General features: G+C 37.4%; 1 protein-coding gene across 1 annotated transcript in view; it reads left to right on the forward strand.

Annotated features, from left to right (window-relative positions):
- The window catches only part of LOC126237091 (disks large homolog 5-like), a 212172-nt gene that overhangs the window by 127860 nt on the left and 68690 nt on the right, over positions 1 to 15622 (forward strand). The window contains exons 21-22 of the mRNA XM_049946894.1: positions 8434 to 8598; positions 13584 to 13708. Coding sequence (XP_049802851.1) covers positions 8434 to 8598; positions 13584 to 13708 — 290 coding nt within the window. The remainder of the gene's footprint in view (positions 1 to 8433; positions 8599 to 13583; positions 13709 to 15622) is intronic.

The following is a 15622-nucleotide window of genomic DNA, read 5'->3' on the forward strand; positions in this document are numbered from 1 at the left end:
GTGAGGTAAAAAACAATTCTTACAATACTGTATAAAATCAACGGGATGTAAGGGTCCATCTACCGAAAAGTGCTTCACTGGAATATTAGATACAAGATTGCATGTGTTGACATTGTGATTTTTGCTTTGAAATTCAATGTCAAAACTTTCAAGTTTTTCGCTAAGTTCTCGGACAGATTTTTTGTTTTCTAAATCATTGCACTCTACTTTTTTTTCTAGAGTAACCAAACGATTGTCAGTTTCATGTTGTACATTTTTTACTAAAACTTTCGTGTTCTCATCCAAATTTTTAATTTCCCCTTTTATCTCATTAAAATCAATTAAATTTCTTTCCCTATCTACCAGTAACTCATTTTTTACAGTATTAATTTCACCGCTCAATTTAGCATCAATTTCATTTACTTTTGCTTCCACAGATTCAATTTTTTCCTCAACACTGCCAACTCTGTTCGAAAGATCACCCACTTGGGTATTGACTGCTTGGACTTGCAACAAAATGTTATCAATTTTTTCATCCCAGTAAGTCTTATTGTCGTCAACTGATTGTTTAATTTCTTTCGTGAAATTTACAAGAAAACTTTTTAAATCAAATTGATCGGTTCTTTCTGTTTCATTTGACCTGTCCTGATGTTCGAAGTCTATGAAATTACTACTTTCTACTTTAGGCACAATACTCTCGAAAATTTCATAAGTCATTGTGAAAAACAAAAATTTATACACAACAATACAAAACAAGATAAAAATATTGTTTTAACAAAATACGAGGGTTTCGTGACTTATCTGGAACACTCTTCTACTGTTGCAAAACCACGTTTTCCATCCATGTGATTGTTGATCAAAATTCTTGAAGTATTTTCTTCTGTCGAAAATTATATTTTTTGCCGAAAGATTTCTTCTCCAAAACTTTTACTTCCCGATGAACACAAATACTGTAACACACATTCTGAAGAAACTGGTATTAACACACAAAAATTTTCTTCCTCGTAGCACTGTTGAAGATCTCGTGAACACAATAATCCCGGCTACAGTCCCCAGTTGAAATATTGTGATCCCGGCTGAGCCCCCAGTTGAAATACGCTATCCCGGCTAAGACACAAGTTGAAAATATGGTCACTATTTTTTATTTACTTAAATTTGCCATATTTCGTGACAGTACCTTTTCCGTTAGACGTTTGCAAGGCGATATTAGTCTTGGCTTCAGTTGTCCAAGTATGATTCCACAATGCATCTTTGTCGGCTGCAGAAATGACGTGGTTCAACGTGTTTGCCTCATTTTGGTGTTTCAAATACCATTTCTTCAAATGTAGTTTCTTTTTTTATGGTTGATACAAAAAAATAGTAACATAATTAAAAATTATTTATGACGGCGACCTTCACATTGTTCTTCCGTCAACACACACCAAGAGTTAGCTGCCGACTGACTAAAGTCAAAGACGACTCCAGCGTCAAAGATATTTTACACAACACACAAGCTTCCACTTGTAATCAGTCTCTTTGCTATTCTTTGATACATTTACTAATAGTAATCAATATGCTTTCACTCTCAAAAACATAAGTAAATTAACATATAATAAGGCAAATTACAATAAATTCTGACAAAAAGTATTAAAAAAAACATTTACAATTTGGTATCGACAAATACAGTAAAAAAAATAACATCTCCCACATCCATTACACCCTTCATGTGTACAGATAGTTTGTTGGTTGTCATGCCCACATAGAATACAGCACAGTGGTTGCAGCATAGCTTGTATATCACATGACTAGTTTCACAGGTAGCCCTGCTTTTGATGAGACAGGTAATGTTTGTGGTTGGACTGGAGTAGGTGGTGGTGGGAGGCTGTATGGGACAGGTCTTTCATCTAGATTTATTACAGGGATATGAGCCATGAGGAAAGAGGTTGGTAGCAGGGGTTGTGAAGGGATGGCTGGATACTGTGTACGTTCGATGGGTGGTGGAATACCAATGTGGGTGCGGTGGGAAGGACAGTGGATAGGACATTATGGACAGGACATTATTTCTCATTACAGGCCACAACGAAAGGTAGTGGAATTCCTGGCAAAATTCCAGTTGCTCTAGTCCTGGGTGGTACTGAGTCATCTTCATCCTCTTCATCTTCATCCTGTTCATCTTCATCCTCTTCATCTTCATCTCCACATAACTGTTGCAACCTACATCCACTTGAACCTGCTTAGTGTAGCCAAACCTTGGCCCCTCTTTACAGTTTTAACTCATCAAACTTTTCTCCATTACCAAATTGACTATTTCGTGATGCCTCACAATATGCCCTATCAACACGCCCCTTCTTTTATTCAAGTTATGATATAGAGATTTTTTCTCTCTTATTCAATTCTTTTCAGTACCTCTTCATTAATCATTGGATCTACCCATCCCATCTTCAGCATTCTTCTGTGGCACATTTCAAAAGCTTCTATTTTCTTCCTGTCTGAACTGTTTATCATCCATTTTCAGTTCCATACAAGGCTAAACTCCAAATAAGAGGGTTGACTGAAAAGTAATGCCTCCACCTTCGTAACTCTTCAACAGTTGGCAGCATTGGTATGTGGCAAGTACTGCCTTGTTCTGTAGCCTCTTCTCTACAGCTCCAGTTTGCGGGAAGCCTTAGCATTGAATGGTTGTGTTGTTACAGTGTAAAGAATGGAACCATGTGCAGACGGTCGGTCAATGCGATTTAAGCAATGTTCAGTCAGTGAATTCTTGACAGCAGAAGGTGTCACCCCAAAGGAGATTCACCAGAGAATGAAAGCAGTTTAGGGTGATTGTTTTGATGTGAGAACTGTTTGTCGTTGGACAAGTAAGTTTAAAGATGTTGAGGCGGGAACATCTGACTTGTGTGACAAACAAGGAGTTGGACGTACTGTGACAGAAACCCTTGAGTTTCACAAGCAAAATGTTGACAGATTGATTCAGGATGATTGTCGTATCACTCAGAGAGAAATTTCAAGCACAATTGGCATTTGACAAGAACATGTAGGTTACAATATTGCTTTCCTTGGCTATCGGAAAATCTGTGCACGAAGGGTATCCCAGATGCTAACTCCTGAAATGAAAACGTGCAGACTCTAAATTTGCCAGGAACTCCTCTTGTGTTACAAGAATGAAGGCGACGCCTTTCTCCATTCAGTTGTGACAGGAGACAAAATGTGGGTACACCATTACGACCTCGAGACGGAACGTCGGTCTATAGAATATTGACACAAAGACTCGCCCCAGAAAAAGAAATTCAAGACACAGCCCTCAGCTTGAAAAATCATGGCCACAGTGTTCTGGGACACAGATGGTGTTATCCATGTTGATTTCCTTGATTGTGGAACAACAATAAATTCAGAGTGTTACATCACAATATTGCGAACTCTGAAACAATGGCTAACAAAGGTCCAAAAGGAAAAAGGAAATGTTTTCCTGCAACATGATGATGCCCAATCACACACTTCACGTGCCACCCCAGCAGAACTTCAGAGACTGAATCTCACCACCACCCTCCATACAGTCCAGATTTAGAACCGTCTGACTTCCATCTGATCCCCAAAATGAAAGATGATCTGCAGGGATATCATTATGCTTCTGATGAAGATCTTGAGAGAACTGTGAGACTGTGGTTGCAGAAACAGAATATCAACTTCTTCTGTGACGACTTCAGAAAACTTGTTCATCGTTGGCAGAAATGTACCCATTTGGCTGCTGTTTATGAGGAAAAGTGAACATTGGTAATTAAAGATCACATTCTAAGGATTATTTCTGCATTTGATTTATTAAATATTCCCATCAAAACCCAATTAACGAAGGTAGAAGCATTACTTTTCATTCATCCCTCCTAGTTTCAGGAAAGACTTTGTAACACATTAAAATTGTACTAATGTTAACAAATTTCTCTTTTTTTCAGAAATGTTATTCTGACTGTTGTGAGTCTGCTTTTCATATCCTCTCTCTTTCATAGATAATCGTTTATTTTTCTGCCCAAAATACAAAACTCATCTAATAGATTAAACTCTCACCAACACTATTATTGGATTGAACTCTGCATCAATGGATGTCCAGCTCTTCATTATTGAAGTGCACTCCACTTTATCCCATGTGTTGGCTCTGTGGAAAAAAAACTTTACATAAGTTGATTGCTTTCCACACCTTCAGCATAGACTTCGTAGAATTGTCTTCATATTCATTCAGCAAGGAGAGTAGTAGTTCATGTTGATAATGATGTGTAATTGATTCCAAAATTCCTCAGTCAGTGGGCTGATTTAGGGCTGTCACATTGGTTTGAAGAAAGAGTGCGTGTTATGTACGCCATCGGACTTTAAAGAGTCATGTCAGAAGGGTGTCTGGAAGCATTGTCAATAATAAGAATAACTTTCAGTGGAAACTTTCTCTTCTTCATCTCTTTCCTCACTGCTGGTACAAATGCTTTGTGGAACCACTGAGACAGTTATTTCTCTGTCCATCCACACTTGCAGTATTGCACTGATAGTATATTTATGTCATTATTTCAAAAACAGCATGGATGTTGGGATTTCCCAATCACCATGATTGGTGCTTATGCCTCTCATTTGCATTACTACATGCCATTAATGTTATGCACTGTTTCTGTTGCTTGTACTCACAAGCTTCCTTCTCGTTCTTGGCAGCTAATGTTTTTGAAGGAAATGTCTTGTAAAAGAGTCTAGTTTCATTAGCATTGTATAAGGCATCTTCAATTAAATCATCTTCCTCTGTTATCTTATGTATCTTGTTTACAAACTCATCTGCTTCTCTTAGATGAGCAACTTTCCCTATTGACTGTCAGCTGCCGAATGCCATGTCATTTTCTCCAGTTTGATAGCCAACACTCACTTGCTGCAAACAAATACTATTGCCAAATTGTTTGTTAAATGCAACTAGTTTTTCCTGTATTATTGGGCCACCGACTGGAATTCCTTTACTGCATTGCTGTCTGAATCATTTATAAACAGCTACTTCCAGTTCTTCATTCTCACTCTTTCACGTAACCTTCCATGATGGGTGGGTACATTGTCAGAGGGCAGCACACAAAGAGGGCGAGGAAATGTGAGAAAGGAGGAGGCGATAGGGTGAGGGCACGAAAACTGTTGGGTGGAGGGTGTGGGAACACTAGATTACCATAGGCTGTGGCTGGGATGATTTTGGGAGCAGAGAATGTGTTGTAAGGATAACTCCCATCTGCACGTTTCAGAACAACCAGTGGTGGAGGAGAGGATCCAGATGGCCCAGGTTGTAAAGCAACTGTTTAAATCAAGCTTGATGTAACAGTTAGGTGAAAAGAACAAAAGCAACATGCAGTGTCTTTCTAGATTGAACTACCTGCAGCCGTAAACTAGCAGAATAAGTGGGGCATGCAGTCTAGGGATACCAGAAACAGCGAACAGTGCTGCTGCATCCTGTTTTATCCTACGTGCATTACTAGGTCTGGATTTGTTTTGATGCTGCACTCCAACTGTTGTTCCATGTGCAATCTTTGAATTACAAGAAAAGTCAAGCGAGAGGTTGGTTGGCCTGCAACTAACTATGTAATGCATCTATTAAAACAAACTGTATTTGTCCAGTGTACAAATTAAGTGGTAGACATCAGTAACAATTTTAAATCAGTTATAATTGTGCCATGCATCAGAAGTCACAGAGCCTACACTGAAGCTGCTATTGCAGGTAATCTTTGTCTCATGCAAATTTGACTGAGTAATGGCCAACAAATAAAATATACTTCTACTGTTTGAAGCTTTATAAGTGAAGCACAAGGATAGTTCTGATAGTGCTTAGCACCGATACCTGCAAAATATTTTTACACCGGAAAATGCTACAAAAGTTTGCAACATTTAATGAAAATTGCTGATTTTTGTGTTGTGTCAGTCAAGCACCACCGAGATGGCATTATTTTTCACATTATCTTTTACACAAAATTTTCATTTCCGTCCATATACAGGGTGATCAAAAAGTCAGTATAAATTTGAAAACTTAATAAACCACGGAATAATGTAGATAGAGAGGTAAAAATTGACACACATGCTTGGAATGACATGGAGTTTTATTAGGAAAAAAAAAAAAAAAAAAAAAAAAAAACAACAAATATCACAAAATGTCCGACAGATAGTGCTGGACAGCAAAACGTCAGTGACTGCGCATGACAATCGTGTATAAAAGGAGCAGTCGCAGCATGTTGACGTTACCTGAAAAGGTGTTTTTAGTGAAGCTGTATTATCAGAATGGGGAATGTGCTAGTTCAGTGTTACGATCTTATCGCCATAGGAAGGGGATTCGAACGGGTAAAGGTCCGTTGACAAATGCAGCTGTGGCGAGAATGATTTCGAAGTTCGAAGCCAAGGGTTGTTTAGACAATAGCCCCCGTAGTGACTGACCGAGCATAAGGCGTAATGCTGCTGAGACAGTTCAGGACGAAATGGAGACTGTAGCGGGTTTGTCTATGCACGGGGAAATCGGCACTCGTGCCGTCGCACGTCGCACCGGCATTCCATACACTACTGTTTGGTTGGGACTTAGGCGTACCCTCTGATGCTATCCATACAAAATCCATCAGCATCATGAACTGTTACCTGGCGATTTAGTGAAGTGGAGGGCATTTGCGGTGTGGGCGTTTCAAAAAATGGCGGAAGATGACGATTGGTTTAGTAATGTGTTGTGGACCGACGAAGCTCATTTCACGCTCCGAGGGTCGTCAACACCCACAACTGCAGAATTTGGGCTACCGAAAATCCTAGAACTGTCGTGGAAACTCCATTGCACGTCGAGAAAGTCACAGTATGGATTAGATTTACCACATCTACCATTATCGGGCCTTTTTTCTTCGAGGAAATGCGTGATTATGGTTTTGTAACTGCTACTGTGACGGGTGAGAGGTACGCCGATATGTTACAGAATTGCATCATCCCCAGTCTGGCTGATAAACACCTGCTGGAACGTACGATTTTTATGCAGGATGGCACTCCATCTCTTATTACTGGACACGTGAAAGATCTCTTGTGCATGTCGTTTGGCGATGATTGTGTGCTCAGCCGCCACTTTCATCATGCTTGGCCTCCCAGACCTCAGTCCGTGCGATTATTGGCTTTGGGGTTACCTGAAGTCGCAAGTGTATCATGATCGACCGACATCTCTAGGGATGCTGAAAGACAACATCCGACGCCAATGCCTCACCATAACTCCGGACATGCTTTACAGTGCTGTTCACAACATTATTCCTAGACTACAGCTATTGTTGAGGAGTGATGGTGCACATATTAAACATTTCCTGTAAAAAAACATCATCTTTGCTTTGTCTCACTTTGTTATGCTGATTATTGCTATTCTGATCAGATGAAGCGCCATTTGTCGGGCATTTTTTGAACTTTTGTATTTTTTTGGTTCTAATAAAACCCCATGTCATTCCAAGCATGTGTGTCAATTTGTACCTCTCTATCTACATTATTCCATGATTTATTCAGTTTTCAAATTTATACTGACTTTTTGATCACCTGGTAGATTTTAGTCCTTTGATCCATTGTGTTCATATACTGCTTAATTTTTGAGACAGAACTGACACGACTGTTGGGCTAAGTTCACACAATTAAAATAAAACTATCAACAATTAGCAAGTTAGTCCAGTGAAGGGATACAGCTTTAAAATATTATAATATAATCATATAAAGTATAAAATTATAAAAAAAAATGATTTATTCAATAAAAGTACCAAACAGTTTTAATCATGGCATAGGTATTGCACTAATACTGAGGGTTTTATTTGTTGCCCTACAAACTTCATTATCAGTGCCAATTGCAACATTGGACATATGAAGGTGATGCGTACTAACATACCGTGATCCTCGGAGTTCATTAGATGTTTCATTCAGTTTAATGCTGGACTTCCAGACTAAAGGACCAACATTCAGATTCCCATCTGACTCCTCAGATTTACACTTTCAGTAGATGCCAGGATGGTTCATTGAAAAAGGACACTGCCAATTTTCTTTTGCACTTTTCCCCAACCCAAGCTTGTACTTCATCTCTAATGATCTCAGGATCAAAGATTTATCTATCTGGAGCATAATCATGCAACTGGAAGATTTGAAGGGGGAAACATCATCTGTATTGAACACTTGTAAGGCAGAAAATAAAATGTGAGCATCATGAGAATACCTGGGACTACGTCGAAATTATGGAGCTTCATAGTAAAATAATCCACCATGAAATTAGTTCATTCATTTTGGATAATATGTTATCATGTACTATTTGGACAGTTACTTGGAGCGTACTTTAAATTTTTTATTATGTGTTGTTGATAGCTTTCTTCTGTGGAGTAAGTTAATAAACTATGAGTTAAATTAATGTAAGTTTCTATAACCTTATATAAAAATATATTTATTTCATTTTATTAGTTGTAGTTACGTGTTGATGTAGATTGTTGTTTCCAGAAGCCCAGATGATGCAAATAAGATTCCGGTTCGTGAACCTCGGTATCTTTTTCTTGAAACAAGAAAAAGCAGTCACTTGGGTGTGAGTTTGGTGGGTGGAAATGCTGTTGGCATCTTTGTTCATGGTGTGCAGCCAGATTCTGTGGCCCATAATGCTGGTTTACGGTAAGAAACATGCTGTACCTTTAACAAGAACATGCCATATTTGCTGCAGTGAAAATCTGATGCACATCATCATCATCATCATCATCATCATCATCATCAACAACAACAACTTGTACAGTTTGCGGCCTATGGCAACATCTGCTTGGAACACAGGCATCTAAATTTCTCATCTTCCCACCACCTCTGTGTCCCTACTATAACCCAGTCCGACATAGTCTCCATAATTTCAGGAGGAACAGTTAATTGCGGGGAGGGGTATTATGAGCAGTTTCTTGCAAAAAAACAAAAAGTTCCATTAAGAATGTGTCCAGTGTTCAGTAGTTACGGACTTATAGCTGTCTAGTTGTTATAGTGGCTTCCATAAATTACTTTCAGTGAATGAGTTTTGGGATTATTTCCTTCATCTTTGATTTACAATTTCATATTGCTTTATGATATTCTTCTTAGCTCTGCTAATTGTTCATAAAAGCAACTTGATGTAATATTGCAGCAGTCCACCTGGCTACTGTCTTCAGATGAAAAGTTGTTGCTAAATTCTGCCAAACACAGCAGAAGCCTCTCTTCTGAAAATAGTTACCAGATGCTGTGCTGAAATATCATGTCAGACTGATTTTTACGATCTGCCATCAAACCTGAGAAGTAGTGGTACATATACATAATAGTGGAATTCCGTTACAAGAGCATCAATTCTTCTAGTGTCAGTGACTAATCTGCATCTTGCATTTATTTTTACATCCTGCAGTTCAATTTGTCTTCTCAGATATTTATTCTGTTTGGGTCATTCCATATCAAATCACCCAATAAAAAATAAATTTTACACCCACCTCCTTAGATTTTCATGAAATTTGGCTCAAATGGTTCTAATACCATCCTGACAACACCTGCAATTTTTTTTTGCTGTATCTCTTACAGTTTTTTTTTTATAAATTTTTAAAGTTTTTATGTTTTGCGTTTTCTGAACCTTCGGAAATGGTCAATTTAATTTGTATTCAAAACTTTAAATTTGCTTATCTTAAAAACTCTTTTAGATAACATCATGAATTTTTGCAGCAAGTTTATTTATTATACGTATTTGAAGATAAAAATGATGCTATTAAAATATATTAATATTTTCTATGAAAAAAAATATATATGTATTTTTTCTTTTTTTTTTTAACGGATGTTTTGTTTTATAAGAATTGCAATATCTAGAGTCTCAGACCTTATAGAATGCTCAAATTTGTTTTAATTTACTCTTAAACATATAGGCTACTTGATAAAACAAAAATAATGATGGCTTTTTAACATGTTTATTAATTATAGTAGATTACATTAGAATTATGTACGAAGATAGTTTACTTACGACACTTATGTATAACCCAACTGATTGCTCAAAACATTGAATTTTTTGAGTAATTTTGTCTTTTTAATAAACATTAATGCTGATTCAAACTGTTTTTCCACTTCATCCAAGAGCTTTCAGTTCTTTTGATACAGTCTTTTTTGAAGTAATACATTCTCCCAGTGCCGCTTGATTGAGGTGCGTCTACTACACAGACTATGTGCTCCAAAGGCACTATGCAGGAATCTTCTCTTTCAGGCCAATAAAATGATGCAGCTGGTCCTGAAGGATGTAGAAATAGAATTTCTGCATCTTCTTCATCATTGAATATTGTTTTTACCAGTCCAAAGTACCAGTTACCATCATAATTTGCAGCCACATAGCTATTTACGGATGGTTCAACACGAACCCAATCAGAAGAAGAATGGAAAGAAAAGACTAAGGAGGGTTTTACACTATCTGTAGTCCTTCTAATTTCAAGGTTGTTTGTTGGAAGTGGTTTGAAGTTATGAAAACTTCTAGTTCCAGGAATGGTTCGGGTTGCTGAAAAACGTTTTTCTAGTTTTAACCGTAGCAAATCAGCTTCTTTTTTGTCAATAAAGTGAAAATGAATGTTTTCAATATTTTTTTCACAAAACTTGTACACATCGATTGCTGTCATTATTTGTTCTTCGTCTGAAAGCTGTAGACTGGCTTTCCTTAAAATTCTTTTAATAGTTCCTCCTAGGCCATCACAAATTGACTTCCCATGACTTGTTGCAAAAAAAGAGTGTTGGGCCTTCAAATTAGTCTCTCAAGTGTTCAGTCAAATTTTTAAAACTGTTTCTATTTTTGTACTGCCCAGCACAACCATCTGTAGAGTAGTGAACTGAGTCAATGTCAGTATGATGTAATGACAGCCACTTTGTAATTTCTTTTTGTACAAAGTTAACAAAACCAGTGTCATGTTCTTGGTCGTCACTAATAAAACAGTGGTTGGAAACAAAAACATTGTTTTCCTCATTTCTTAGAAAAACTCCAACTGGGTGTAGAGTAGAACCACCTCTATTCCAGTGGTAACTTTGGATCTCATTTTGTATAACAAAGGAATAATTTTCACTGAAATCCATGACAATAATTGCTGTTTTGGGTGGTGGGTCTTCTTTCAATCTTTTAAAGGCTGCTGATTGGGATTTTGCTATAAACGAGTGCGGGGTGAGCTTTTCCAATGACCTAACCAATAAAGAAATGTAGTCTTCAACACTGATAGACTGTTTGATCATTTCTGCCCTGTCTGTGTTAACCCACTAACTGATTACAATTTCTTCTTCTAAATCGTAATCTTCACTTAGTTTTTCAGTTAAGTACTCAGTTAGTGCAGTATTTGCAGGACAGCTGTCGCAATGATGTAGCATGCAGTTTTGGTTTTCCGTGTTGCACACAAGCATCTTAATTAGGTCTTTATAAGATTCTTCAATTTTCACAGCATCCAGTAATAGTTTAACATTCTGGTGGATACTGCATACACATACAGTGTGTGTGCCTGCAGCACCAGCAAGGATACACCATTTAGGTCTCAAGAAACAAAATTTTGAAAATCCTACTTCTACCTCAGGATTCTCCCATTTGAAAGAATAATAGAGTTCTCTCAAGTTACACAAAATGAGTCTTTTTTGCATGTACACATTTGTTTGAACACTTACTTTGTCTTTTGTTCCAGGTAGCACTCTGGAACTTTCATCCTTTTCATAAAAATCTGTTACAAGTCTTGCTGTATTTTCAGAAAGAGTTTTACCTTTTTTTGGACCAGGAGTTTCCAAAATACCCTTTTCAGATTTTAGTTTTCTAGCCTGTCGCACCATGTACTCACTTACATTAAATTCTTTCATCACTTTATTTCGAGTCCAAGAATCTGGAGCCAAGGTCAGAATCTGGATTTTTCTAGACCTCCCAACAGATGAAATCTTCTCTTTCATAAGAGAAATCATTACATCAAAATCCTTTGCTTTCTCAACCACACTTTTATCTTCTTCGTCATCATCAGAACTTGGTGCATCATATTTTAATGCTTTTGAAACCGCATTTTTGGCAGTCTTTTCAATACTGCTAACCTTCCTTTTAAAATAAGACCCTTTACTTTGTTCTGACAAGCCATGAAGCTTTATCGGTGTTAAACCTAAATAATCAAGAGAAATGTTTGTTTGTACAAGGGATTCATTTCTGGATTCCAATGATTCTAATTCAACCATGACTTCATCATCTGTTTCACTTTCATTGACTTCAACTCTTAATTTTTCCTCACAAAAGTTACGGCATGTTGAGCAAAGCTTTTGTCCAGGTTTTATGCTAATATTTTTTGTCAGTAATTGTTTAGAAAGATCCAAGCCTACACTTCTCAACGATTTTTTGATGGGCTTTTTGTGTTTTTTTAGTGGGTCTACACATGTTGTTTGATACTTTTCAAAAACATTTAAAAAGTAGTAGCTGTGGTGTGAACATATATTCTTAAATTCACACAGATTAATTCCAGATCGTAAGTGGATCAAATCTTTCTCTTCCTCACTCAATTCTGATACCCGTTGTAACTTTTTTGAAGGTGTGTAGGTTGTTTGGAAACAGTCAGATTTTTTAAATAACCCTACACTACAGGTTTGAATATCTGACATACTGATTTCACTTTTGGTCTGATTACTGTTGTGGTTACTTTTATAGGATATTGGAAAAGAATCTCTGTAAACTAAGTAACAGTACTTAATGAGAGTTCGAATAAACTTAATAAAATACTATCCAAGCACTATTTAACACTGTAATAATTTTTTACTTCAAAACACAGGAGTAACAATACAAAATCCAAGTGTACATTGTTACTCCAAGAAGACAAAAACTTATTTTCGGTGTCTAAGTCACTTGGTATTTTTTATTTTTAAAATATAATTAATATTATTTTAAAAATTAGATAACTATCAAACAGGTTAAAAAGTCAACATAATTTTTCTTTTATCTAATAGCCTATACAATTAAGAGTATTTTAAAACAAATTTGAGCTTTCTATCAGGTCTGAGACTCTAGATATTGCAGTTTTTGTAAAACTAAACATCCGTTAGCTAAAAAAAAAAAATAAAAACTTGAAAATTTTTTTTCATTTGGAAGAATTTAATATATCTTTATGGTAATTTTTTTTAACATTTAGATATAATACACAAACTTATTCCAAAATTTCGTACTGGTATCTTGAGTATTCTTTAATATACAAATTTTTTTAGTTGTGAGGACACGTTTAAGTTACAGTTTCCGACTGCTGAAACAACGCCAAATCTAAAAACTTCAAAAATTTATAAAAAAAAACTATAAGAGATAGAGCAAAAAAATTTTACAAGTGCTTTCAGGATGATAAAAGAAGTTATTGTACCAAGTTTCATCAAAATCTGACATGGTTGGTGTCAAGGCCTGGGTGACTTGACATGGAATGACCCGTTTATTACTTATTGACAGCAAGAAGTGGTGGTGGTTAATCCTGTTTTATGTAAGATGTGATTTGACTAACTTGATAGTGAAATATGTACACTCATTTCATAGAAGTGACATGATATTTAAACAAAATAAATAGTTACATCTAAGTACTCTGACAAATTAATCGTTTAGATATGTGAAAAGGTAAGCAAAGGCTGGTTTTTTTATCCCTTAGGACTGGTGACCAAATTTTAGAATATAATGGCACTGACCTTCAGCATGCAACAGCAGAGGAAGCTGCATATGAACTGGCCAAACCAGCTGATAAGGTCACCATCCTTGCTCAATACAACATTGACAGTAAGTATGATGAATATAATATGTTCTATTCCTAAACAGTTTTATATATGGAAGTCTAAAACATGAAAGATACATTGAGAGGAAGAGGCTAATAATGCACTGTTATAATTTAAAAAAAATTCTGAAACTCACATAATTTACTGGAATCATAATACATAAGAACTCAATCTGGTGGCTCCTGCACATAAGAAAACATATGGAAGCCTTTGGAGACTTGTAAGTGGTTGCCTACATAAGTTTCTGTTTTCGTAACTCAGTGCACTCAGAAAATTCATTACATACATGATAGCTCAGTAGGTTGTAGTTGTTTTTATACAATTGTTTGGAACAGGTGAATTATTTCACCTATGAAGTGAATGACCACCACCATCCATAGTTTCCTGTGTACTAGCCCATCAAGCATCTTTTGTAACAGACAATGAAATGTTACGGACTATGCAATACTCTCTCTCTCTCTCTCTCTCTCTCTCTCTCTCTCTCTCTCTCTCTCTCACTCTCGTAGTCCATCACAGTGTTGACTGCTGTGATATGTGCAGGGAGAGAGTAAGTGACATTTTGTAACGTACCACCAGGGATGTGGAGCCGTGTTTCTTCATTGAGGACCCAAGGTGTGAATAGCCCAGTTGAGATGGTCCCACAGGTTCTCGGTCAGATTTAAATCTGGGGAGTTTGGTGCCTAGGAGAGTACGATAAACTCATTTTCATGCTCTTTGAACCACACACGTTCACTGTGAGCTGAGTGACATGTTGCACTGCCCTGCAGGTATGTGCCATTGTGATGAGGAGAAACAAAGGCATTTAGTGGTGGACATGAGCCCCAAGACAGATGCATACTTGGGTTGGTCCATTGTGCCTTCCAGAATGATGAAATCACCTAGGAAATGCCACAAAACATTCCCCAATCCATAACGCTCCCTCCTCTTCCTGGACCTTTCCAACGATGGTTGCAGGATGTTTGCTTTCAGACATTTTAGAGCATAAAACATGTTTCACCTGAAAAGGCTATCTGTTGCCATGCAGTAGCGATATTGGTGTGGAAGTTCTAGCCTTTGTCAGTGATGAATAGTCCGTCAGCATGGGTGCATAAACCAGGCACCTGCTGCGGAGGCCCATATGCAGCAATGTTCACTGGACTGTCATTGAGGAGAGACTGTTGGTAGCCACTTGGTTCATCTGGGAGGTCACATGCTCAACAGTTGTACATCTATTCAGTTCTATGCATCTCCGCAGTCGTCATTCAACCCTGTTATCTTTGGCCTGTGGTGCACTACAGTTGCCTCAGTGCCATTTTGGATAGCACCATTTTGCCATCTGCAGTATACTTTAACCACAGCAGCATGCAAACAGTTTGTGAACTTAACTGTTTCGGAAATGCTTACACCTGTAGCTCGAAAGGCAAAGAACATGCCCTTTTGGTCGTCAGGTACATCACTCCATTTCTGCTCAACGACAACAACTTCACTGTTTTCCACATCCCCCAAATAAGCTTTACATACCTCCCACTGATAGTGCTGCCTCTTGCCATCTGTAAATGTTGTTGTTGTTATTGTTGTGGTTGTGGTCTTCAGTCCTGAGACTGGTTTGATGCAGCTCTCCATGCAACTCTATCCTGTGCAAGCTTTTTCATCTCCCAATACCTACTGCAACCTACATCCTTCTTAAACTGCTTAGTGTATTCATCTCTTGGTCTCCCTCTATGATTTTTACCATCTCCGCTGCCCTCCAATGCTAAATTTGTGATCCCCTGCTGCCTCAGAACATGTCCTACCAAGAGGTCCCTTCTTCTTGTCAAGTCGTGCCACAAACTACTCTTCTCCCCAATTCTATTCAGTACCTCCTCATGAGTTATTTAATCTACCCATCTAATCTTCAGTATTCTTCTGTAGCACCACATTTCGAAAGCTTCTATTATCT

The sequence above is a fragment of the Schistocerca nitens genome, chromosome 2 (assembly GCF_023898315.1).
Source record: "Schistocerca nitens isolate TAMUIC-IGC-003100 chromosome 2, iqSchNite1.1, whole genome shotgun sequence".
NCBI lineage: Eukaryota > Metazoa > Arthropoda > Insecta > Orthoptera > Acrididae > Schistocerca > Schistocerca nitens.